This window comes from Capricornis sumatraensis, chromosome 5 (assembly GCF_032405125.1).
Source record: "Capricornis sumatraensis isolate serow.1 chromosome 5, serow.2, whole genome shotgun sequence".
Classification (NCBI taxonomy): domain Eukaryota; kingdom Metazoa; phylum Chordata; class Mammalia; order Artiodactyla; family Bovidae; genus Capricornis; species Capricornis sumatraensis.
In genome coordinates, this window is record NC_091073.1 from 49,176,852 (window position 1) to 49,204,442 (window position 27,591).

Genomic DNA, 27,591 nt, shown 5'->3' on the forward strand with positions numbered 1-27,591 from the left:
CTTGCCAAACTACACAAATACAAAAAACCTTGCATTTTCATGGAAAATAATCTTTGCCAACCCTCTCAACAAGCTCTGAGTTTGACTGATAGTGTATGAGCTCTACCATCTGCTAACAAAGCAGCCTTTCATAATGGATAAATGATACTAAGGAAAATGATAGTGAAACAGAACCTGACTTGTTTTCATAAGTTGATGCAACTGAACATAAAAAGCAAGCCTATACTTTTCCAAGTGAAGTTCAAATTGCATCCCAATAATTGAAACTGGGTGTTGTTTGAAATTATTCCTTCAAAACATTAGGCAGTCTAAATAGATAAATCTCTCTTAAAAACTAACACTTCCAAAAACTTTAAATAAGGTTTAGATCCAACTCATATTACATTGTTTAAGTCCCCGAGAATTAATTGACCAGAGAAGTCACCAAATTAAATGTCATTTTAAAACTAAGATTAAAAAAATTAACTCTGAAAATCTATTGTATTAATAGGCTTAATATACCCAACTCTTCAAGACATGAGTGTTAGAATCATTAATTTACAATTTTACACTATAAGTTTACTCTTTTATTACTTGTACATTTTAATGGATATCCTTGACAACTTATTAGACAGGGGAAAATTTGAGAATGTCTCCAAAAATAACACTGTGCTTTAGTGTCATGTCAAGATTCAGTAAATTTTAAAAGTTACTCTTTACTTTTTAAAGGTAGTACAACTAAGATATATAATGGCTCTTAATCATTGTTTTTTGTTTCATGTTTATTTCACTCATATGTATATATATTGTGGGGCTTCCCAGGTGGCACTAGTGGTAAAGAACCCGCCTGCCTGCGCAGGAGACATAAGAGATGCAGGTTCCATCCCTGGGTTGGAAAGACCCCCTGGAGGAGGGCATGGCAACCCACTCCAGTATTCTTGCCTGAAGAATCCCATGGACAGAGGAGCCTAGCAGGCTACAGTCCATAGGGTTGCAGAGTTGGACACAACTAAAGCGACTTGGCATGCATACATATTATAAATTATTATTTTACATATATATGAATAGCACATTCATATATGTGTGTGTGTGTGTGTGTGTAAATATATATATATATACATTCTTTTTACTTAGAATTCTTTAAGAGGAAAAACCAGAGAGATATAGAGGCTATAATTTTAGCCAAGTAGTCAGGAAAAACAAGTGCTGGTCTTAGTTTACAGCTGTCTGGCTTTGGGAATGTCATTTAATTTCTTAGATCCTCAGCTGTCCCTCCTGAAAAAGGTAAAATCTCAGTATAGAAATCTGTCCTTTTCTAGATCATGCTACGGTTTGACTATTCTGGCAGACTCTATAAATCTATCCCCAAAGGACTCAATATCATTCCAGACAGAGGCGGGGTGGACGTTGGAATAGAAGGAGGGACAGGAAGCCTGATCATCACCCATGACATGATGTCACAAAGCAATACTCAAAATGCGGAAACTGGCGATGACTTTCATTGTCCGCAGCAACATCCCCAGTAATTTTACTTGTTTCCCATATCCTGATAGAAGTGAATCCAAATGTCAACTAATTCAACATAAATGCTTCTCTGTAAGTTTACTTTTGTTGGGGTGATGAGCAAGGGCCAAGAGGGTTGAAACTACCAACGGGCATATCACTAGTGAGTAGCTGGACTTTTAATCACTGTATTATCAAACTGAAAGACTTCTTATGAGAAAACATGCAAGCTCATATCTCCAATGTAACTGCTGAAATTTCCATGTACAAGTTTCTGTTAAGGCCTGGATCACATTTAAAAATGGTTTATTGGCTCCTGGGTTCTGTGGTTCTTTATTAATTGGCATTTTTAGTTTCTCTGAACTGGAAGGAAAGCTATAACAAAGAGACATCACTTTGCCAACAAAGGTCCACATAATCAAAGCTATGGTTTCTCCAGTAGTCATGTACGGATATGAGAGTTGAACCATAAAGAAGGCTGAGCGCCAAAGAATTGATGCTTTTGAACTGTGGTGCTGGAGAAGACTCTTGAGAGTCCCTTGGGCTTCAAAGAGGTCAAACCAGTCATTCCTAAAGGAAATCCATCCTGAGTATTCTTTGGAATGACTGATGCTGAAGCTGAAGCTCCATTACTTTGGCCACCTAATACAAAGAGCTGACTCACTGGAAAAAATCCTGATGCTGGGCAAGATTGAAAGCAATAGGAAAAAAGGATGGCAGAGGAAGAGACGGTTAGACAGCATTATCGTCTCAATGGATATGAATCTGAGCAAACTATTAGAGATAGTGAAGGAGAGAGAAGACTGAAGGGCTGCAGTCCATGAGGTCACGAAGAGTCAGACATGGATTCATGACTGAACAACAGGACTGGAAGGTGGAAGTGGCTCCTTTGCAGCCTCTATATCTTCTTGTTTCTTATTTGTTGTAATTGTTGTTCTGCTTTTCACTAAAACCAACACATATTTTTCTGACAAAGAGGAATGCCCTTTTAAATACTGACTGATGAATGGCGGTTTAGGTCCACCTTCAATGAGACTGACTACTTGTTATCTCACCCAAGCCCCCACTCACAGTTTCACGGCAGTCTTGCAGTTAGATGTGGCTTAGTGGCAAAGTTCTAATCTAAGGTACATCACTGCAAGTCTTGGCTGTGAAGTCTTAGGGAAACTTTGGCTTTTCTAATAATCGAAGATAGACAACCTATTGCCTTCCACCACTGTGATTTTCCCCCTTCTTCCTGGTAAGATTTTCCCCCTTCCGCCTGGGCTGGTAAGTGAATATGAAGTTGAAAGAGGAGAAGCCATATTGCAACCATGAGACAACAACCAAGAGGATACTAAGGGTTGTGAAGTGAAAAAATAGAATTCCATTTTTATTGGCATTGTGGAGAAGCATCCCTAAATGGCCTTCTTCTATTATAGGGAAAAAAACAAGTCCTTGTTCTTTAAGCCCCACCAACAGTCATGTTTTCCTGTATTGGTAGGTGAAGACAGTATGACCTGATACCCTAGAGAATTACTAGACCCAGACTGTTGTGCCTAAAATAGCTACTTTGAAGCACAGTTAACTGTTTGCATCCAGTCAGCTTCTGAAACTAAGGACTTAGATGTTCTTATACTGTCTATGAGTCACCTATATGAAAGCTCAGTCGTGTCTGACTCTTTGCGACCCCATAGACTGTAATCTAGCACCCTCCTCTGTCTATGGGATTTCCAGGCAAGGGTACTGGAGTGGGTAGCCATTTCCTTCTCCAGAGGATCTTCCCGACCTAGGGATTGAACCCAGGTCTCCCGCATTGTAGGCAGATGCTCTAACCTCTGAGCCACCAGGGAAGTCTAGTCACCTATATGGAGGCCCATAAAAAGAAAGGTACTGTGTTCTTGAAGGCCCCACTGTTGGTGGGGCCTAAAGATAGTGCAGAACCTTGTCCTTTTTCTCTTCTGTTTCCATCAGCACTAGATTTTTTTTAATTATTGAAAACTTACTTTTTATGTCTAACCATCAATAATTGTTGACTGTCACAAGCACAAGAAATAGCCTGAGGAAAACTGTGATCCTTTTATTCCAGATCTGTACTACCTTTTCAACCTTAAATAGGAGCAGCATAGTCTAATTCCTTAAATGACATATTCATTCACTTGATTAAATATTTTAAAATATTCTGTATGCTTATAAATCAGAGAATATAATATGAATAAGACATACTCCTAGACATCCAGGAATAATTTCATACGTGTGTACCATTGAGTGCCTTGACTAACAGGCAACAAAACTATGTTGAGAAACTATCTTGTGTTTGAAGTTAATTATGCCACTTTCTGTCAACCACTCCTCATGGAATCAAAACTGACATTAATAATGGTCTGAAAATAGCTTGCATCACTACCTATGGCAGAATTTAAAGAAAGGTATCTGATATAAATATTCTATATTATATACACAAAATGCCATTAGAACAGAAAAGGAAGCAAAGATGGGTACGGATGGTACATTTGAAAAGAGGGTACAAAGATTAGGAAAACAGAATTGAGGAAAGGGGTCAGGAAGTAAGCTAAAGGAGTTCCTACCTAGTGGCACAGAGTTATTCAGTGAAGAAGGATGGAAAGTGAAGGTGAAGGACAGTGAGGTAGGGCATTTAGCATGAAAACCTGAACAGTGGTAACAGTCTGTTCAGGGTGCCGTAACAAAATACAATAAATTAGGTGGCGTAAACAACAAAAGTGTATTTCTCATAGTTCTGGAGGGTGGGAAGTCCAAGATCAAGTGTCTGTCCAATTTGGCTCCTGGTGGGAGCTCTCTCTTCTCTGCCTTCTTGCTGTGTACTCACATGGCAGACAGAGAGCTCTGGTGTCTCTGCCCTTTTTTATACAGGCTACTACCCTCTTGGGTTAGGATCCCAACTATATGACCTCATTTAAGCCTAATCATCTCTTCACAGGCCCTGTCTCCAAATACAGTCACATTGGAAGTGAGGGCTTCATCATAGGAATAGGGAGAAGGGGACACACAAACATTTAGTCCATAAATAAGAGCTTAAAAAGTTTCTGTAAGAAATGGAAGGAAGAGACCCATGGAAGGATACATGGGCACTGTTTGGAGCAACTGAAGTTAAATACCACCCAGGTTCAGAAAGCCATGATAGCCCAGGCTTTCTGCATGGAAGCATTTATTGGTGGCTTGTGAGATCGAGGAAATAGATGATGGGGTTCACAGATGTTGAGGTTGCTGGAATTTATTGGCAAAGTGCTGGAAAAGTGGAAGTTACCGAGAAAAGAGGGCTCTAAAAGTCTGCATAGGGATCCTTGCCTCTTTGACTGCATTTTAAACAGTGTGTCTGTGCAGGGGACAGGCCTTGAAGCTGAATAAGAAAACCACTCCTGGGGACAAAGCATCTACCAGGAATCTGTAAACAGTGCAACTCTAGTTCATATGGACTGGGAAATTTACAAATTGAGACAAATCAGAGTAGAGACACGTCACAGAACACTTAGGGCATTCAGTAAAGATCCAGGAAGATCACTTGATAAGCGTAAGGATAGACTAGCATAAAAATATGTCATTCTAGCCTTTCCTTAACAAAGCTTAAGTATACGCTGAGAAAAGATGAAGCCTGTCTTCAAGTAAATTAGCTGCAAAACCCAAGTTAATGCTTCTTAAAGAAAACAGGCACTCAACAATGTAACTTACTAAACATCCAGCATATAATAATTAAAAAATTACAATATCTGTAAAGAAGAAGGAAAATCTGACAGAACGCATAACCAAGAGAAAAATTTAGAATATGAACACATAGAGAAATTACAGTGATAATAGAACTGGTAACCAAATTCTTTAAAACAGCTATTCTGAAAATGCTCAAGGATTTCAAAGAAAAATGAAAGAGAAAGTGGAAAAATGTTTTAATAAACCAAATAACTTCTAGAGATGAATGTAACATCTATAGTGAAAAAAATCACTAGACTGGCTTAATAGCAGATTAGACACTGCTTTTTTTTTTACCCTAAACAAGCACTGTTTAATTATTTTGAAGTTAGGCAGTCAACAATAAAAACAAAATTAAAAATCCCTGCTATAAAACTAGCCAAATGTCACTGCTGCTACTGCTGCTAAATCACTTCAGTCGTGTCCAACTCTGTGTGACCCCATAGATGGCAGCCCATCAGGCTTCTCTGTCCCTGGGATTCTCCAGGCAAGAATACTGGAGTGGGTTGCCATTTCCTTCTCCAACGCATGCATGCCATCTATGGAGTCGCAGAGTAGGATGAGACTGAAGCAACTTAGTCAAATATCACTAATGATCAACAATTTCCTTGTTCTACATTCTGAGGAAGTTATTGTTTATTGCGGCCATCCTCTCTTGTCTCTTTCTGAAAAGTTTCTAAACTCAAGATTGACTGGATGTATTTTCCCCCTTTTAAGGTAGCTGAAGAAAAAGGAGGTTAACAAAAGTTAGTAAGAATTTTAAAACATTCTAAGTTCATCCTACTTCCAAAATTCAGCAGTATGTTGCAGGCCATCTATTATACGAATCATCGGTGCCTGTTTTTGGCTAATTTAATGAGTAATTAAACAGAAGTTAATGACTTTTTAAAAAACAGTTGCATATTTACTGTGCTAAACTTGAAGACATTACAATAAATGCTATTCAAAATGAAGCTCAGGAAGGGAAAAAACGTCTTAAAAAAGGAAAAGGAACACAATGAAATGTGGGGAAATATTAAGTTGTTTAATGTATGTGTAATTGTAGTCCAGAAAGATAAAGAAGAATGAAAAATATTTGAAGAAATAATGGCTGAAAACTTTCCAAATTTTCTGAAAAATACAAATATTTATATCTATGAGTTCAGTGAATTCCAAGAAGGACAAACACAAAGAAAACCACAAGACATATCAAAATCAACTTGCTGGATATTCAGTCATAAAAAGAAAAGTCTTCAAAGCAACGAGAAAGGAAAAAGACACATGCATATAAAGAAAAATATTCCACTGACTTCTCATTTAAAACAATGATACAGAAGATAATGGAATGACATCTTTTAAATGGAATGAATGAAATTTTTAAAGGTTGAGAAAATACAAGCTGAGAAAATTAAGCACCAACAGAAATGTGTTTCAAGAAATGTTAAAGGAGGTTCTTCATGCTGAAGAAAAATGGTTCCAGATGAAAACTCATATCTAAACTAGAAGAACACCACAATCAACCAATCTGTGGAAAAATAGAAAATACTTTTTTCTGTATCTTTAATTTCCTTAAAAGATCCCTTCCACTACCCTTTCACTTTCTTCTTTCAACGCAGTTCAGTCCTTAAACCATTAGATTGGTCCAAGTGAAGGAAGCATCTGTGCCAAGGTGAGGGGCCCAGGGGGCTTCTGTTGGCCCAAAGCAAGGCATCAGAACTTGGGGAGTATCCACTCAGTGGAGCAGCCTTCCTTGCACAGGGTTTTGGAGACCAAGACAGGTAAAGAGGGTGTCCCCAAGGAGGAATGGCCCACAGTAGAATATCAGAGCCTCAGTGGAAAAAGGAAGACAAATGAGGAAGCACGGCTCACTGTGGGATGCTGGACCCCAAGAAGAGGACATCTGCTCAGCACAGACTGAGACAAGCAGAATGAGAAGGGCACTAGTCCCTGTGGAAGAACAGTGTAGCATACTGGAGTCTGCAAGGAACGAGGAGGAAGTCCTTAAGGAGGGACAGCCATTGTGGGATATAAGAACCTGAACAAGACAAGGAGGGTGAGCAAAGGAAGTAAAACTCTGTGTAAGATCCCTGGAGCAAGGGGCACGTGGAGAGCAGCTATGTTCGGGAAGAAGGATGACATGTGGTGACAGGGCCTATTTAGTATAAGGCATGCATTTCCAAAGAGGGGCAGCCATGCAGAGAGATTCAGAACCTGAGTAGGGCAAGGGGGGCATCTACATAGGAAGGTGTTCAGCGCAGGGTGTGTTAGCCCAAACAAAATCAGGAAGGCAGCTGCATAGCGGAAAGGGCAACTGGCATAGAATGTCATAGTCCAAGCATGTGAGGAGGGCCTCTGAGTGGCAAGGGGTGTCAGAGCCTGAGCAGGATGAAGAAGGTATCCACACAGAAGGGACAGTGGCAGCCACATGTGTGACTGCTTACACGCAGGGGAGTGATCAGATAAGTAAATACATGAAGAATAATGAGAGTTGGGATTCTCACTGTTGGAGAAGGACATTGCAGATATAGAAAAGGAGAAGACTAGAATGAGTCCTGTGGTGATAAACTGAACTGGAAGTATTGACATGCTTCCAGTGTAGGTTTTAAGTACATAGAGATATGTCCATACGGAGTAAATGCGTATATGTGTGTACCTACTTACACAATCTCTAATTCTAACAAGAGTGCATGGGAGAAGCAACACTCCAATGGCAATGGACACAGGTAGTGTTCAAATCTTGGTTTCTATGTACAATTCTCCATTCAAAAGGATTCAAAGAGTGCTAGATAAATGACTAGGATGGAGCAAGGAAAATACAAGTGCAGACTGGAACATCATGTTGTGCTATAAAGTAGAGAGGTGCTCAGAGGATGATAGTTACATGTCAGTGGGACACAGAAGGCAAATTGTTGTCATTGTTCAGTCACTAAGTCGTGTCCGAGTCTTTGCAGCACCATGGACTGCAGCACACAAAGCTGCTCTGTCCTTCACTATCTCCTTGAGTTTGCTCAAGCTCATGTCCATGATGAGTCGGTGACGCCATCCTAACCACTTCATTCTCTGTCATCCCCTTCTCCTCCTGCCTTCAGTCTTTCTAAGCATCAGGGTTTTTTCCAATGAATCAGCTCTTTGCGTTACATGGTCAGAGAATTGGAGCTTCACCTTCAGCATCAGTCCTTCCAGTGAATTTTCAGGGTTGATTTCCTTTAGGATTAACTGATTCGATCTCCTTGCTGTCCAAGGGACTCCCAAGAGTCTTCTCTAGTGCCACAATTCAAAAGCATCAATTCTTCAGCGCTCAGCCTTCTTTATGGTCCAACTCTCACAACCATACATGACTACTGGAAAAACCATAGCTTTGGACCTTTGTTGACAAAAAGATGTCTCTGCTTTTTTAATATGCTGTCTATGTGTGTTGCAGCTTTTCTTCCAAGGAGCAAGCATCTTTTAATTTCATGACTGCAGTCACCGTTCACAGTGATTTTGGAGCCCAAGAAAATAAAATTTACCACTGTTTATATTTTATCCCCATCTATTTGCCATTAAGGATGGGATTGGATGCCATTATCTTAGTTTTGTGAATGTTGAGTTTTAAGCCATCTTTTTCACTCTTCTCTTTGACCATCATCAAGAGGCTTTTTGTTCCTCTTCTGCCATTAGGGTGGTGTCATCTGCATATCTGAGGTTGTTGACTTTTCTCCACGCAATCTTGATTTCAGCTTGTGAGTTATCCAGCCTGGCATTTTCCATGACGTACTCTGCATATAAGTTAAATAAGCACGGTGAGAATATACAGCCTTAACATACTCCTTTCCCAATTTTCAACCAGTCTGTTTTTCCATGTCCAGGTCTAACTGTTGCTTCTTGACCTACACACAGGTTTCTCAGGAGACCAGTAAGATCGTCTGGTATTCCCATCTCTTTAAGAATTTTCCACACTTTGTTGTGATCCACACAGTCAAAGGCGTTAGCGTAGTCAATGAAGCAGAAGTAAATGTTTTTCAAAATTCCCTTGCTTCTTCTGTGATCCAGCAGATGTTGGCAATTTGATCTCCGGTTCCTCTGCCTTTTCTAAATCCAGCTTGTACACCTGGAAGTTCTCAGTTTATGTACTGTTGAAGCCTAGCTTGAAGGATTTTGAGCATTACCTTGCTAGCATGTGAAATGAGCACAATTGAATGATAGTTTGAGCATTCTTGGGCTTCCCTTGTGGCTCAGCTGTAAAGAATCTGCCTGCAATGAGGGCTACCTGGGTTCAATCCCTGGGTTGTGAAGATCCCCTGGAGAAGGTAAAGGCTACTCAATCCAGTATTCTGGCATGGAGAATTCCATGGACTGTATAGTCCATGGGGTCACAAAGAGTTGGACACGACTGAATGACTTCCACTTTCACTATGAGCATTCTTTGGCATTGCCAGTCTTTGGCATTGCAATGAAAACTGATCTTTTCCAGACCATTGCTGAGTTTTCCAAATTTTTTGGCATACTGAGTGCAGCACTTTAACAGATTCATCTATTAGGATTTGAAATAGCTTAGCTGGAATTGCATCACCTCCACTAGCTTTGTGCCTAGTAGTGCTTCCTAACGCCCACTTGACTTCACACTCCAGGATAACCACCATCGTGGTTAGCCAGGTCATTAAGATTTTTTTTGTACAGATCTTCTGTGTATTCTTGCCACCTCTTCTTATTCTCTTCTGCTTCTGTTAGGTTATTGCTGTTTCTGTCCCATATTGTGCACCTTTGCATGAAAAGCTACCCTGGTGTCTCTAATTTTCTTGAAGAGATCTCTAGCCTTTCCATTCTATTGTTTTCCTCTCTTTTTTTGCACTGTTCACTTTAGAAGGCTTTCTTATCTCTCCTTGCTATTTCTTTGGAACTCTGCATTTAGTTGGGTATATCTTTGCCTTTAGCTGCTCTTCTTTTCTCAGCTATTTGCAAGGCCTTCTCAGACAAACATTTTGCCTTCTTGCATTTCTTTTTCTCTGGGATCGTTTTGGTCACCACCTCCTGTTCAATGTTATGAACCTCTGTCCACAGTTCTTCAGGCAGTCTATCAGATCTAATCCCTTGAATCTATTTGTTACTTCTACTGTATAGGCATAAAGGATTTGATTTAGGTCACACCTGAATGGCCTAGTGATTTTCCCTACTTTCTTCAAGTCTGAATTTTGCAGTAAGGAGCTCAGGATCTGAGCCACAGTCAGCTCCAGGTCTTGTTTTTGCTGACTATATAGAGCTTCTCCTTCTTTGGCTGCATATAATCAATTTGATTTTGGTACCAACTATCTGGTGATATCATGCTGTGCTATAAAGTAGGGAAGTGCTCAGAGGATGATAGTTACATGTCAAAGGGACACAGAAGGAAACTTGAAAGGAGTCCTACTTCTGAATCTGGAAGAATTTGAGCACCAAAATAAATAGTGATAGTAACAGATTATATCTCATTGAATAAAATAGAAAACCATGAGTCATACGGATATAAATAAACTGAAAGTTTGACGAAGAACGGGAATATTTACATAATTGTAAAGTACCTCCCCACAAAATGCATATCCATTTCAAAGAGGGCAGTTGAATAGTGGAGAAGCAGACACCGCCTTAAACAAGCAATCACCTGTGAAATCACCAATCCTGGGCAAATCCAGATTCTGTACCATGGAGTGAGAAGAGCACAGCCTAATGTCTGTGCTATCTCTAATAAAAATTCAGAACTTGAATCTATTCTGGAGAAAACAGAACAAGTTAAAATAAGAGATTTTCTACAATAAAACTGGCCTGATCTTCATGTCAAGGGAATGAAAATTAAAGAAAGGCAGACTCAAGGAGACAAACAGCCATGGTAATCAGCTATTCTGTGTGATTCTGGATTGCATCTTTTTGCATTATCGGGACAACTGGGGATACTCAAATTAGATCCAAGGATTTTGATGGCTGATTTCAAGAGGATGCCCTTGTTTATAGTGAAAACTCCAGGAATATTTAGGGGTGATAGGTTATCATGTCAGCAACTTACTCTCAAATCGTTCAGAAAAAAAGGTACATTGTATTGCACTTGCAACCTTCCTGTTTGAGATTGTTAAACATTAAAAATACACATTGGATAAAATATAACTGACTGTTTAAACGAAAAATAAACTCTAATGTAGGGTTTCTAAATACATAAAAATAAAGTACATGGAAACAATAGCATGAAGCACAGGAAGGGGAAGATGAAAGCATACTCTTGCTAGGTTCTTATATTATATGTAAAGTGATAAAAAATATTTTAAGGCATAATCTGAAATGAATTGAAAATTCAGGTGCTTACAATGTAAATAAACCTTAGCAGTCAACATGCTGTTGCTGCTGCTAAGTTGCTTCAGTTGTGTCCGACTGTGCGACCCCATAGACAGCAGCCCACTAGGCTCCTCTGTCCCTGGGATTCTCCAGGCAAGAATACTGGAGTGCAGTGCCATTGCCTTCTCAGATCAGTCAACATATAGGAGTTCAAAGAAAAACCAGCTACATAATTGTAGGAAGGAGTTTGATATGGCTTAGAAAAATAGCTAAGAATGACATATTAATATGACACAAAAAGAAATAATCAGGGCAATAGTAATGGATTTTGTTACATAAAGCTTTAAATTTTCTCTGGTCAAAAGTGAAAGCAAAAGTGAAAAGCAAGCCTTAAGTGTAGGTATTAAGGGCTTCCCTGGTGGCTCAGATGGTAAAGCATCTGTCTGCAGTGCGGGAGACCTGGGTTCGACCCCTGGATTGGGAAGATCCCTTGGAGGAGGGCATGGCACTCCAGTATGCTTGCTTGGAGAATCCCCATGGACAGAGGTGCCTGGCAGGCTACAGTCCACAGGGGCTGCAAAGTCTGACCCGACTGAGTGACCAAGCACAGCACATTAAGTGTAGGGGGAAAAAATTTCAAATATGTTCCAGACAAAAGGTGAAAACTACCAGTATATAAAGAGTTTTCTTATGAACTGTAAGAAAATTATAGGAATTCCAGTTTGAACACGAAGAAGGTGTGAACAGGCAATTTATAAAGAAGAAACAGTGGACAAAAATGTCCTCATTCTGACTGTGTACTATACGTAAAGTGCGAGATGAAATATAAATACAGGTATACATCTTGTTCCCCAAAATAACTTGAGCTCAGTTCTACAGTTAGAAAGATAGGTTTAATACATGGGATTTTATAGTGTAAATCTGCCATTAACCAGAATAAGGTGATATTTTACAGCTCTTCCACCATTTATCAGGTAGTCCCACAAAATAGGGATTACATATTTATCAAAATAAGACAGAATATAACCAGTAGTTGGAATTATGGTTTATATTTCAGAGATTAATTCAATGAGTTATAAGATATAGATACATGATTCTTGTTTTTATGAACTCACAATCTAAGAAAGAAAGATGAGAGGCATAAATATATTTAACTAACTGAAAGTAGCATTATGACAAGCCCCACTTACATTCCAGAGTGTAGGTGTAACATTCAGGTTAAAGGATTAGGGATTAGAGATTAAAAGGTATGCAGTGAAGTATGTAAAATCTGTGGTACCTTAAATGACAATATGTTCTTGAACGAGGAAGGAAAGAAAGACATTTTTTTTCATTATTTACTATTTCTTTAATTTCTCCATTTTTTGATTATTATAACAATTTACAGCCATCCAAACGGATGACTTCCAAAAGCTGAGATAGCCCAAAGGTAGTTGTAAAAAATATTTTTTCTTCAAAATATGGTTTCCATCATTCATACAAGGTTTATAAAACCACTGTCTAAGAAAACATTATCAAAACAACTAGTTAAGACATGAATTCATACGAACCTGTAATATTGCTCTTTTGGGTAACTGTGAAATGTCAAAATCAGGAATCCCACCTACAAGAAAGTCTTCAGACACAAATTGTTCAGGAAAAAAGTGTTCTTCTTTCGAATTTGCTTTGAATTTTAACTTGGAGAATTTTTGTAATTGAAGTTCATGCTTTAGCATCTGCCATGAAAATAATTTACAGATTCCATGCAATTGTTGTAAGGACTAAATGAAATGATACATATAAAGCACAATGCTTGATACAATGACAGCACCAATTAAACATTATTATCATCATCATTATATAAATTATCATTGTCCAGGGCATATGTAATAGTCTCTGAACCACCAAAGCATTATAGACCATTTCCACTAGTTGTCATACAATACTGGCATAGGCAGTCACCTTGAAGATGTGGTCCAGCCTTCTCTTATAGAAATGAGAAAGCTGAAACCCAGAGTCAAGGTTCTGGTAATGCCAGAACTGATACTTGGGGCATGGAAGGGTAAGGGTTACCCTGGAGCTGTAAGAGGAGAGTCAGGGGACTTCTTTGGTCCAAAGGCTAGGACTCCAACCTCTCACTATCAAGAGCCTGGGTTTAAGGTCCCTGGTTGAGGGACCTAAGATGCTAGAAACCGTGTGGCATGGCCAAAAATGAAAAAAAAAAAAAAGTATATATATATATATGTATGTATGTGTATATATATATAAATAAATAAATGTTTTTCTTTTAAAAAGTCAGAAGGAAAGAATTTGGAGAATTGCCTGATGTATCATTACAGTAAATCCCCGTTTTTACTTTTAATACATTCATTAAAAGCGCATAATCAAGGAAAAAACCCTGAAGGGTAAATAAGTGTTGTACCCATACACACACACAATTTTTCCGTAATATATGTACATATTAGAGCCTAAGGAAGCGTGCACAGCGGAGAGCTGGCACGTAGCTCTCTCCTCCCAGCAGACACCTGCCATCCTCACTCCACCCTAGTGAGTGCAGCAGTACTGTTAGGCCAAGAAATCATATAGCTAAAATAAAACATTTTCTTTAAATACTCAATTAACTATTTAATACATATCTACTCTAGTACTCTTGCCTGGAAAATCCCATGGATGGAGGAGCCTGGTAGACTACAGTCTATAGGGTCGCAAAGAGTCGGACACGACTGAGCGACTTCACTTTCACTGCTTTCACATATTAGGGATAATATTACTGTCATATATAATATACACTATCATACATATTTATATATCTATATCAATTACTACAAAACATCATGTTTAGTGTATGGGAATGGTTAAAGAGAACAGTGCTGCCTTCTCTCAGGGACATTCAGTTTAAGGGGATATAAAACGGCAGCCTGGTCACGCAGTTACCTTTTCACCAGGAACCATAAAACGGGGTTTAATTTCTCCCTAGTTTTCTCTTTCTTATTTATCCCGACTTTATATTTCAGACTATTAGTAAAACATTACATACTAAATAATGTAACTACAAAAAATTCCAGCATGTTTCTGTATCTGTTCCTAGTAGTTACTGTGAATATTCTAAAAAAACATTAAATGATAATTTACTATGCTGATAGCTAAAGCAAACTAGAGATGTTTTTATTATTATAAATTTGAAGGAGTTTGCCTGGATCCTCTGTTTTGACTGCTTTAATTTCTAATAGGTGTCCCAGTTAAGAATGATTCAAGTGTAGAAATTTAGTAGTTTTAAAGATAATTTAGTATTAAGATTTTAATTTACTAAATTGGATATTGAAAAGAGTAGATAGAAATGTAACCTTATCTAGAAAAGAATAAATTTAGTCTTTACCATTTATTCTATTATAATCATATCAAACCATTTCTCTTCCACTTTAAACATTTATTTCCACCTAAACACTTGCTTAACAAAATTCTTAGTGTCTTTATCAATAAATTTAAGTGAAATGTTAAAAAGATGTTTCCTTGATGTTGAACTTCACATGAAAGAGCAAAATTTATTGGGAAATATTTTGGGTAAGTGAGGAGGCATTTAGATTATTAAATTAAAAGAACAAGGACCCCATTAAAAGTATATAATATTTGAGTCTTTAGTGTTTTCCACACATAGCGTTATTATCTGAGACAGCATCAATGTTAACAGCAAAGTTCAGTTTCTAAAAAACAGTAAGTTTACAATATGCCATACCAGCTCATCTTCTCTCTTTTTAAACTTATGTCTTGCTCTATCCCTCCATTTACTTAGGATAACTATCATCTTGTAGCAGTGGAACATCTTTTGTATCCGCAGTAGTGCATCTGAAGAAAATGCATTAGATTACTGTATATAATTGCACAGTATTATAATTAATATTCTATCAGGTTTATAACATGAAACAATGCTGCATCTGATAGTTTTTATTTTAATTGCATCTGAAATTGATTACTATTGACAGCAAAATATAGTACTGCTGAGACTTCATTAACTTGTAAACATTACCTTTGCCCTTATAAATTAAGATATTATAGACGTAACAAAATGTCAAGTTATATAGCATTTCCTTTTTAACAAATCTGTTCTTTATAAAACCAGAACTTCCACATTTATTCATAGAAATAGAGTCATGAGATAGTACTTTTAAATGCCTTGTGATTAAATAGATTGCTATATATATATATATATATATATATATATTTTTTTTTTTTTTTTTTAATATGTTTAAGCAGGGGTCCAAAGCTCAAACACAGGGGCCAGGCCAAGAAGGAGGATGATTAAGGCAGGCCTTGGGGACACCATTCTTAACTATAGCTAATTGCTTCCTCTCGGAAATAGAGACCCACTACCTAGCTTAGTCGGTAAAGAATCTGCCCGCAATGTAGGAGACCTGGGTTCTATTCCTGGGTTGGGAAGATTCCCTGGAGAAGGAAATGGCAATCCACTCCAATGTTCTTGCCTGGAAAATCCCAGGGACAGGGGAGCCTGGCGGGCTATAGTCCATGGGGTCGCAAGAGTCGGATACGACTTAGCGACTAAACCACCACCACCACCCTTATGTTAAAATCACCAGAGTCCACTCTGAGGTACCAACAGGAGCCAATCAAGAGGAAAGGATTTACTGATTTGCAGCAGCCATAAACAGATCAATATGTAGCTAGCTGGATGGACTCTCTATTCCTGCTCTGAAAAGCACATACATGTACCGTCCACTCATTACAGCTATCGAGGGTTTAAGTAAAAGAAAATTATTTTTCTTTAAGTTTTCTCAGAAATTCATTAAATAAAATATAAAGAATAAAGAGCTGTTTATAAAAAACAGTCAATTTTGTTATCTGTCCAGCTACCTATCTATCCCAACCCTCTATTTTATAAAAAAAGTTAATAGTAGCTCCCTATTTATATTGAAACTTGTATATATGTCACACAAATAGATATAGAATTTTATTTAAAATATGCCTGCTTTCTATTACACTAAAACTCTTTGAGACAAATCTCATTACATACTTTAAATTAGTGACTTTACATTTCATGACAATTTTCTAGACATAAAAACAATAAATTCTCAAGTACAGGTTATGTTTAACTATTAAGTTTGTTGAAACTTTGGATCCATGAAAACAAAAACCAATTGTTACTATATAAGGATTTACCTCTAAGTTTTTCTTTTCTATTTTTCACATAAGAGTGCCAGTGATGTAATACATGTTTTTTAAGTCTGAAATTGTCATATACTATTGCTGCTTCCATTTTTTCAGCCAGAAGTTCATCTTCATTTATAGGAGGTATTGCTATCTCTCTCCATGTGCTATAAGCAGAAAATATAGGAATATAATATTTTGAAGTTACAGTAGTACATTAATAAATAAACTGAGAGAGAGAAGAAGTAATATACTGGGCCTCCTTTACCTCCTCAAAAATCACAGCTTCAAAGAAGCTGTTAAATTATTTGCATTGTTTTATTTACAGTCAGTCCTTGCATTTTCTTTCAGCTTGCATTCCCCTTGTCTGCATCTGTAAAGCCCTCAAAGCTCTGAAATAGAAATTTTTTTTTCTCCCATAACTTATTTAGAGGCAAAGCTAGACTTGACCTAAACTAATTTTGCATCAAAACTTCTCAGAATCTGACACATAATGGTTCATAGTATTTCTTCATTTCACTCAGCAAGAATGTACAAATACATTTTATTGTAGAAATACTAACGTGTTCAGATATGTTTGGTTCCAATGTGCCATCCCAGATACAACTGAAGATGTTATATAATACACAGTGTGTGCAGAGATTTCCTTTCTAAAAAAATTTTAAGAAAGGGAATCTAGATTTCCAAATATGTCTGTCTCCAAGGATTTCAGATAAGGGGATTATAGACCTGTAATTCCAGTTTTGAAGTTCTATTTTAAAAAAGACAAACTGGTACCTTGAAGAAGCAAAGACTATCTTGTAACTAAGTAAAAGCTGAATAAATATAAAAGAAATATATAATAAAAAATGGTGAAAACAAGATTAAATAGATAAAATCAGTATAACTGGCCAAAAGTGAGTTGTTCTTCATATGGAGAATTTCTAGAATAAGAACACAAAGAGGAGGGAATAATATATAAAATTCATGTTCTTACTAAAAATGGGTCTTCAGTAAATGCCCCGTATAAAAAGTACATGCTTTTATCATTAATTCTGGAGTCACCTAAAATAAAGAAAGACATGAAATAACAAGCATTAGAAATAAATGGAATGCACAGGCTACCTCTGGAAGATATACAAGAGAATGAGAGCTGTGATTGCATCTGGGAAGTAGAATTAGGCCTAGGGAGATAGGAACAGACTTCTAGAAGTATAGGCCATTTATATATTTTGGAATTTTATTGTGCTGCCTAACTATTTTTTTTTCAAGTTAAAAAAACAGCTTAAAATTTTATTATATTGTACTTACTTTAAAGCATTTTGAGGTAAACACTATGGCATTATTATATCAATAGGAGTATAGAGTTGTTGGACCAGGGTTGGCTGGTCACTATGAAGTTGAATGGTTTTACCTTCTCAAGAGTAGAAAATAAGGGGGGGATAAATCGGGGGACTGGGACTGACATATACACACTACTATCTATAAAATAGATGACTGATACGGACCAACTGTACAGCACAGAACTGTACTTAATGCTCTGTAATGGCCTATACGGGGAAAGAGTTTAAAAAGGAGTGGATATGTATATATATAACTGATGCACTTTGCTGTGCACCTGAAACTAACACAACATTGTAAATCAATTATACTCCAATAAAATCTTTAAACTACAAATAGATAAAATTGAGGATGAAACCAAACTCGAAAAAACAAAGTAGAAAATGAGAGTCTCTGTTTGAAAATATATATAGGAATGCCTCATTTAACAAGCAGGAATAGGAAAGCTACATAAGTTACAAGCCTAAACTGTGGAATACACTGAAAGAGATGCAGGCATCACTGCCAGTTACTCACAATAACACACATTAATGTGGGAATAGCTCACCAAGGATTGCTGAAATTGTTTGTGCCTTCTCTGTGTTCTTAACTATTTATTATAGGTACATGGCTACTGTTAAGTGTAAATGATGGTTTTCTGTTGTTATTGCCACCTGTTTACCATTTGTTGTTGTTTGCTTGCTAAGTCATGGCCAAATCTTTGCAACTGCATGGACTGCAGCATGCCAGGCTTCCCTATCCTTCACGATCTCCTGGAATTTGCTCAGTTTCATGTCCAGTGAGTCAGTGATGCTATCTAACCATTTCATCTTCTGCTGCCCCCTTCTCCTGTTGCCATCAATCTTTCCCAGCATCAGGGTCTTTTCCAGTGAGTCAGCTCTTTGCATTAGGTGACAAAAGTTTTGGAGCTTCAGCATCAGTCCTTCCAATGAATATTCAGGGTTGATTTCCTTTAGGATTGACTAGTTTCATCTCTTTGCAGTCCAAGGGACTATTACGGTCATATCTATTGAGTGTAGAGATAAGTTTGATTGAAATATATACCGACTTCCCAGAATTCAGAATTCTACTTTTCTAAGTCAAGCATTTTTCTCCTTTGCTCATTGCTGTAAATGCTTTGATAAGTTAATAGATATAGCATGCACGTGTTGATCATGAAGTCAGTTTTAGGCATATAGGAAAGGCCTGTGTGCCCCCTGATAGTCTGTCTCATGTTCAATGACATTTGAAAATTCTTGCTTTTAATGGGGATTACAAGTAAATTGTCTGTGGTGAGGGGAGAACATAAGTTATTGAAGTCTTTCTTTACTAAATTCTGATCTTCCTGGGGGAAAGGAATCCAGAGGAGTAAAATCAAGAGTATTGGGGTTGGCGCAGGGGAGCTGCTTGACATCTGTCTCAGCCCCATGGATTGTGGGTCTGAACCATATGGAGGAAAAGACTACAGCAAAATCCAAAAACTTGCTCTTCTGGGGTGTACAACACAAAATAAGGAAAGGCATTTCCCCCACTTCTGTACAGCACACACAGCACAGTGCCATCAAATTTCATGTGACTTTAAATTTTGAAAGTTGGAAATCATGTGATATAAAAGTATTACCTACCAAAGTCTTACATTATGCCAGGTTTTGAAATAACGCAGACCCTCAAAATAAAGTTTTATCAAGAAGTGCTTTATTTCAAAACTGGTGGGAAAATGAATGGAAGGTTTTAAGTTCTTGCTACATCGTGGTACTATTTGGGCATGTAAACAAATGTGGCCTTAGTCTTGAAGTACAGGTTTGACTTACTAGACATCTTCAGAAAAGTTATAAAAGTTATCTCTTTTGAACAGTGTGACCACCAGGTATGGTTTGAGTAGGGCAAGGAATCCAGTGAAAGGAGTGCTATTTTGGCATCAGAAAGATTTGTGGCTAAAGGAGCCTGAAGCCCCACCTCAAGTTAGACATCAAAGCTCTTAGGAAGTCAAGAATAGCAGCACTATGACTCCACCCGTAGATGGTTTCACAGGTTTGGGACAGAAACAATCTTGGAATTCTTGAATTTACACAGAACAGCTTTGGGATTCCCAGGAGCAACTGATTGGAATTTTAAGGAAAAACCAACCTCTGTGTTACCCAGATAGGGGCTGGAAGCAGAGAAATTTGGCATATCAATACTGTTAGCAATGAGATGATGAACTTCCCTGGTGGCTCAGTAGTGCACACATGGGTTTTATCCCTGGGTTGGGAAGATCCCCTGGAGAAGGAAATAGCAACCCACTCCAATATTCTTGCCTGGTAAATCCCATAGACAGAGGAGCCTGGTGGGCTACAGTCCATGCAGTTGCAAAAAGAGTCAGACATGACTTAATGGCTAAACAACAACATCAAATCAGCACTCTTACTTGTATCCCAGGTTGCTGAGAGCTGGGGAAATTTTTTTTTAATTAATCAATTAATTTTATGGGGAAATTTTGAAATAAATGAAAGGATAATGAAATGCCACTGCAAATCACTAATTCTAGCTTACAAACATACCAAATTCATGGCTGTTTAATGTCAGTAGCGATTGGTCCCATTAGTTTTAAACTTTGCAAGACACTTACTTTATTTGTGTGTGTGCTCAGTCACCTCAGTTGAGTCTGGCTCTTTGTGACCCCATCCGCTGTAGCCCGCCAGGCTCCTCTGTCCATGGGACTATCCAGGCAAGAATACTGGAGTGGCTTGCCATGCCCTCCTCCAGGAGATCTTCCCAAACCAGGGATCGAACCCCTGTCTCTTATGTCTCCTGCACTGACAGGCAGGTTCTTTACCACTAGCAGCACACTAGGCTTCTCTGTCCCTCACTATCTCTCAGAGTTTGCTCAAATTCATGTCCATTGAGTCAGTGATGCTATCCCACCATCTTGCCCTCTTTTCTTTTTGCTTTCAATCTTTCCCAGCATCAGGTCTTTTCCAATGAGTCAGTTCATCACCCCAGATGGCCAAAGTATTGGAGCCTCAGTGTCAGCATCAATCCTTCCAATGAATATTCAGGGTTGATTTTCTTTAGGAATGACTGGTTTGATCTCCTTGGAGTCTAGGACTCTTCAAGAGTCTTCTCCAGCACCACAGTTCAAAAGCATCAATTCTTCATTGCTCAGCTTTCTTTATGGTCCAACTCTCACGTCAGCATGACTACTGGAAAAACCATAGCTTTGACTATATGGACTCTTCTCTTTCACCCTTATCAAGAGGTTCTTTAGTTCTCTTCACTTTCTGTCATTAGAGTGGTATCATCTGCATATCTGGGTTGTTGATATTTCTCCCTGCAATCTTGATTCCAGGCTGGGATTCAACCAGCCTGGCATTTCACATGATTGAGTGTTTATGTTCTCCAGAATTCATATGCTGAAACCTAATCCCCAGTGTAATGGATGGTATTTAGAGGTGGGGCTTTTTGGAGATGATTAGGTTAAGGGTGGGGTTCTCATGAATAAGAAGTGTGTCTTTAGAGAAGAGACCCCAGAGAGTTCAGTCTCCCCTTCTGCCATGTAAGATTATAACAAGAAGATGGCAGTATATCAACCAGGAAGCAGGCTCTCAAGACATCAAATCTACCAGCACCTTGATCTTGGACTTCCCAGCCTCCAGAACTGTTAGAAATAAATTTCTCTTGTTTATAATCACCCTGTCTATGATATTTTCATTATAGCATCCTGAACAAACCAAGACAGGGTAGAGTGAATTAATTTAAATCCCTCCCAGTTCTAAAATATTTATTTTTCATAGGCTATAAAAGTTAATAGAAAAAACAATAATAGTAAAAAAAAAAAAAAGAAACTCTGCCTTTAATGAAGAAGTGAGCGTGGTCTAACATAGGTATCATGGCATAAAATGTTAGATTTCTCATGGTGAGTAGTTTTATTTTTTGACCTCAATATTATTAAAGACTATTTAATGCTCAAGGGGCTTTTGTACATGGAGGGAAACAGTGACTACTCTTTGTATTTTAGAGCTATAGTACTCTTGCCTGGAGAATCCAATGGAGGGAGGAGCCTGGTAGGCTACAGTCCATGGGGTCGCAAAGAGTCGGACATGACTAAGCGACTTCACTTCACTTCGCTTCAATTCAGTACCACTTGGAAAAAGCCATTTTTGTTAAACATGTAAATGTCTATTGCAAATTTTATTAGGTAAACTCCTTGAATGGCATCACCGACTCAATGGGCATAGGTTTGGGAAGACTCTGGGAGTTGGTGATGGACAGGGAGGCCTGGTGTGCTCCCGTTCATGGGGTTGCAAAGAGTCGGACACGACTGAGCGACTGAACTGAACTGAAACTCCTTGAAACAACTTAAATGAGATTAAAACCTTACAAAGATGTGCTTTAGAACTCTCAAATGCAGAAAAACATACATTACGCCATATCATTAGCTACTATTACTTAACTTTACACTTAGAGTTATCCTAAAGTAAAGAGTATGAATCTAGTTGTGTATCTTCATTTGTTGTTGTTGTTCATTGCTAAGTCATGTCCGACTCTTTTCGACCCCATGGACTGCAGCATGCCTGGCTTCCCTGTCCCTCACCATCTCCCTGAGTTTGCTCAAAGTCATGTCCATTGAGTCAGTGATGCCATCCAATCACCTCATCCTCTGTCGCCCCCTTCTCTTGCCCTCAATCTTTCCCAGCATCAGGGTCTTTTACAATGAGTTAGTTGTTCACGTCAGGTGCCCAAAGTATCGGAGCTTCAGCACCAGCACTTCCAATGAATATTCAGGTTGATTTATTTTAGGAGTGACTGGTTTGATCTCCCTGTAGTCCAAAGGACTCTCAAGAGTCTTCTCCAGAACTACAGTTTGAAAGAATCAATTCTTTGATGTTCAGCCTTCTTTATGATCCAACTCTCACATCCATACATGACTACTGAAAAAACCATAGCTTTGAGTATGAGGACCTTTGTTGGCAAAGTGATGTCTCTGCTTTTTAATACACTGTCTATGTTTGTCATAGCTATTATTCTAAGGAGCAAACATCTTTTAATTTTGTCGCTGCGGTTACTGTCTGCATTGATTTTGGAGCCCAAGAAAATGAAATCTGACACAGTTTCCATAGTTTTCTTATCTATTTACCATGAAGTGATAGGACCGGATGCCATGATCTTTGTTTTTTGAATGTTGAGTTTTAAGCCAGCTTTTTCACTCTCCTCTTTCACCCTTATCAACAGGCTCTCTTTAGTTCCTTTTCACTTTCCGCCATTAAAGATATCTCCATATCTTCATATACATATCTGCATATCTTCATTATTTTTATACTTTTTAAATTTTCATTCCTTCCAGATAACAGAGACACTTATCTTCATGCCTGCTCAGGAAATAGTAATCTACCCACTCTCACAAGAAAATGAATACTTTTGTAAACCAGCAAGGTTATAGGATATGGTTATCTTGTTTGGGGAACAAGGTCTGTCTGCTTCTCCCAAAGTACTAAAACCCCAAATTTCTTTTTCATAGTTTAGCTTTGTTTGTTGTATCAGTAAGATTTTTTTTTAAGTCTGTATCTTTCATTTAAAGTTTGGTAACAAAGTGCTCTCTCTGCCAGCAAGAATAGAAGGCTATATGCAGTCTGATACTTCAGTGTAAGAAGTAAAAGGGAAGGAGGATACAGTGTATTTGCTCACATTTTTTTTCAAAAATAACAATGGGGAGATACACTAAAAGCTACTAAAATTGGTTACCTAGAGAAAGGGAGGAGAAGGCGACGGCACCCCACTCCAGTACTCTCTCCTGGAAAATCCCATGGATGGAGGAGCCTAGTGGGCTGCAGTCCATGGGGTCGCAAAGAGTCGGACACAACTGAGCGACTTCCCTTTCCCTTTTCACTTTCATGCATTGGAGAAGGAAATGGCAACCCACTCCAGTGTTCTTGCCTGGAGAATCCCAGGGACGGGGGAGCCTGGTGGGCTGCCGTCTCTGGGGTTGCACAGAGTCAGACAGGACTGAAGTGACTTAGCAGCAGCAGCAGCAGCAGCAGCAGAGAAAGGGATGGAATAAGTAGATAAAGAGGCTGGAAAGGAAGCAGTACTTCTCTGAATACTCCTCATGTTATTGCTTTGATTTTGCCATGGTGTAATGTTAGAAATAATTAAAAAAGCATAATTATAGCAAAGAAAGAAAAGATGACCATCAACATAAACAATTATTATTTTAAATAACAAAAAAGTATTATTTTAATGAAAATACCAGGTAGGATACATACATCTTAAAGGCAAAAAGAACTGAGTAATTTTCTTTAACTGCTTTCCATAGTTCTATGGTTAGTGGTCCTCTTGTATAGTTATTTTGAAACCATTATATAGGTATTGTAGGATGAAACTTATAACCAGTTAGTTAATGTCTGTAGGAATCCAGATTCATTAAAAGTGGGTCAAGCAGACCATGGGTGCCTCCTGATACAATGCACTAGAAGGAACCCAACATCCGCTCTGCAGTATTCTTGTCACCAGAGAACAAGAGGAAAAACAAACCTGAATATCAAGGTTGTAGATCTACCTTCAGACTTGCAGGAAATACAAGAAACAGAACAAATGAAAAGAATCGGAGGAAATGAGAATGTGGGACCTTTTACATGATAGATGATCTGTTTTCTTCAATAAATTAGTGGCATGGGGAAAAAAGAAGAAAGAACTATTGCAGATTACTAGATATATTAGATATTAATATGCAACAACCAAGTAGAATATGTGGACCCTGTATGGATTTCAACTTAACAGAGCCATATGTAAAAAGGCATTTTTGAGGCAATTTGGGAAACCCAAATATGCACTGAATATGGAGTCTATACATATATCTGAATGCAGTCAGTACTAGATGACATTCAGGAGCTACTGCTCATTTCATACATTTCGTGGACGTTTGCACTGTGCTGTGTCCTCTATCAGGGCTTTCCAGGTGGTGCAGTGGGGAGGAATCTGCGTGCCAGTGCGGGAGGCGCGGATTCCATCCCAGAGAAGATCCCCTTGAGCTGTCATGGTTGCTGTTCCGTTGCTCAGTGGTGTCCCATCCCCTGGAGTAGGCAATGGCAGCCCTCTCTGGTATTCTTGCCTGTGAAATCCCAGGGACAGAAGAGCGTGGTAGGCTCCAGTCCATTGGGTTGGATATGACTGAGTGACTGAGTACAATATTCTCTAAAAATGCAGTTTCTTGTTAAAGATGCACAGCGAAGTATTTACCAGTAAAAGTAATACAACTCCTGAGATTTACTTTCTAATACTCCCAACCAAAGGTGGAGAGGAGAATAATTAAGAAAATTGGCAAAATATTGATTATTGTTTAAGCTGAATGAGGGGATTATTATATATTCTCACTTTTGAATTATGTGTAAGTTTTTTCTATAATAAAAATGTTTTAATGCTATAAATGCCTTTTCTTCTTGAGATTTCATCTAGAGATTTCATTTCCTAAGAAATGAGAATCAAGTCTGTGAAGTTATTTTTCCTTCTTAACAATAGACAATTCTTTCATCTTGGAACACACAGTTGAACTGTCTATCTACTGTTATGAGAACAATTTCTCTGTCTTTTTATAATTGTTTGGCTTATGGTTTCTTGTATTCATTCTTCTCTTGGCAAAGAATAACAAGCAAATGCTTATTATTAAAATGGGCATGTAAACAGGCTGTCTTTGCTGTGCAAGACTGTGTAGTGTGAAGCCATGATAATGACTGCACCATAAAAAAATGCTGAAACCATGCAAAGCACTCTTAATTATGAACGAGAAAAATTGCGATTGTTTGTGATCTAGAAAACATTTTTATCAAAACCTTAAAATCTCTCTGACTAGCAGTTATAACTATAGGAAAGAAAAATGAAGGGGGAACACAACTAATGTTTATTTGGTGTGCTATAATTTAAAATGCCTTGGGATTGTTTAGTTGTTCAGTTGTGGCTGACTCTTTTGTGACCTCATGGACTGTAGCCTGCCAGGCTTCTCTGGCCATGGAATTTTCAGGCAAGAATACTGGAGTGGGTTGCCATTTCCTTCTCCAGGGGCTCTTCCCGACCCAGGGATCAAACTTCAGTCTCCTGTATGTGCCTTTTGCATTGCAGGCAGATTCTTTACCACTGAGCCACCAGGGAAGCAATCATTGCATATGGCGACTACAGCCATGAAATTAAAAGACGCTTGCTCCTTGGAAAGAAACCTACAACAAATCAAGACAATGTGTTAAAAAGCAGAGACATCAGTTTACCAACAAAGGTCTGTGTAGTCAAAGCTCTGTTTTTTCCAGTAGTCATGTATGGATGTGTAAGTTGGACCATAAAGAAGGCTGAGTGCCAAAGAATTGATGCTTGTGAATTGTGGGACTGGAGAAGACTCTTGAGAGTCCCTTGGGCTACAAGGAGATCAAACCGGTTATTCCTAAAGGAAATCAACCTGGAATATTCATTGGAAGGACTGATGCTGAAGCTGAAGCTCCAATACTTTGGCCACTTGTTGTGAAGTCAATTCATTGGAAAAGACTCTGATGCTGGGAAAGATTGAAGGCAAAAGGAGAAGAGGGTGGTGGAGGATAAGACAGTTAGACAGTATCACCAACTCAAGGGACATAAATCTGAGCAAACTCCAGGAGATAGTGAAGTACAAGGGAGCCTGGTATGCTAGTCCATGGGGTTGCAAAGAGTCAGACACGACTTAGCAACTGAACAACACAGATTTACAGTTTGCAAAGTTATACCTAGTTTCTATTTTTTCTGACTTATGAAGTGGGCATTGTTTCTATGCCTTGGTGAATTTTCATATCCCATTCTAAATCTGGATCTGTGCCAATATTTTGTACTTTTAATGTCATGAAATAGCTCTGAAAATTTCTTTTCAAGTGAAACTTCAGATTTGAAGTAGCTACAGTATCTCTTAGAATTCTGTGCAAACTTTTAAAGATTCTCTATAGGCTTCTAGCTAGACATTGGACACAATCTGATTGTGTTTTATGAGGTCAGTTTCAAAATATTGACAATGTTTACCCTTCTAGATCGGTGGTTTATAACAATTTTAGTATCTTAGAGCAGTGGTTTTTCAAGCTTTTTTCATGTGACGTTATTCTCAATGCAGGACTGTTCTAGAGGATAAGGGGTGAGGAGGAGAGGACCAAGAATGTCATCCCCTGGATCTTCCCTCTCCAGCTCCTGAGGTTGCCCCAGAACACCTCCAAGAACACACTTTGCAGATGTCTGTCCTCTGTAGTGGATCAAAATTCTGTGCTTGATAAAGTCATTGAGACTCACATATCATGATGCAGATCATCTATGATCAAACAAGTGGTTCTTCCTGGTGTACTGGTGCCTCAGAATCATCCCAGGCTTGACAGAAATATCCCATCCCTCTATTTCTATCTCTCTGTTGCAGACACTGGTTAAGATCCAATGTTACTCTTCTTCTTCTTCTTTTTTTAAAAACAAGTTTTTAAATTTATTTGTTTGCCCTGGTGGCTCAGTGGTAAAGAATACACCCGCAGTGTAGGAGATGCAAGAGACACGGGTTCGATCCCTGGGTGGGGAAGATCCTCTAGAGAAGGGAATGGCAACCCACTCCAGTATTCTTGCCTGGAGAATTCCATGGACAGAGGAGCTTCGCAGGCTACAGTCCATGATGCAAAGAGTCAGACACGACTGAGCGACTAACACTTTATTTCTGGCTGTGCTGGGTCTTTGTTGCTGCTCGGGCTTTTC

General features: G+C 38.4%; 1 protein-coding gene across 1 annotated transcript in view; it reads right to left on the reverse strand.

Moving 5' to 3' along the window:
* The window catches only part of FBXL13 (F-box and leucine rich repeat protein 13), a 215,452-nt gene that overhangs the window by 168,840 nt on the left and 19,021 nt on the right, over positions 1–27,591 (reverse strand). The window contains exons 4-7 of the mRNA XM_068972394.1: positions 17,558–17,625; positions 16,594–16,748; positions 15,155–15,264; positions 12,993–13,157 (exon numbers count right to left, since the gene is read on the reverse strand). Coding sequence (XP_068828495.1) covers positions 12,993–13,157; positions 15,155–15,264; positions 16,594–16,748; positions 17,558–17,625 — 498 coding nt within the window. The remainder of the gene's footprint in view (positions 1–12,992; positions 13,158–15,154; positions 15,265–16,593; positions 16,749–17,557; positions 17,626–27,591) is intronic.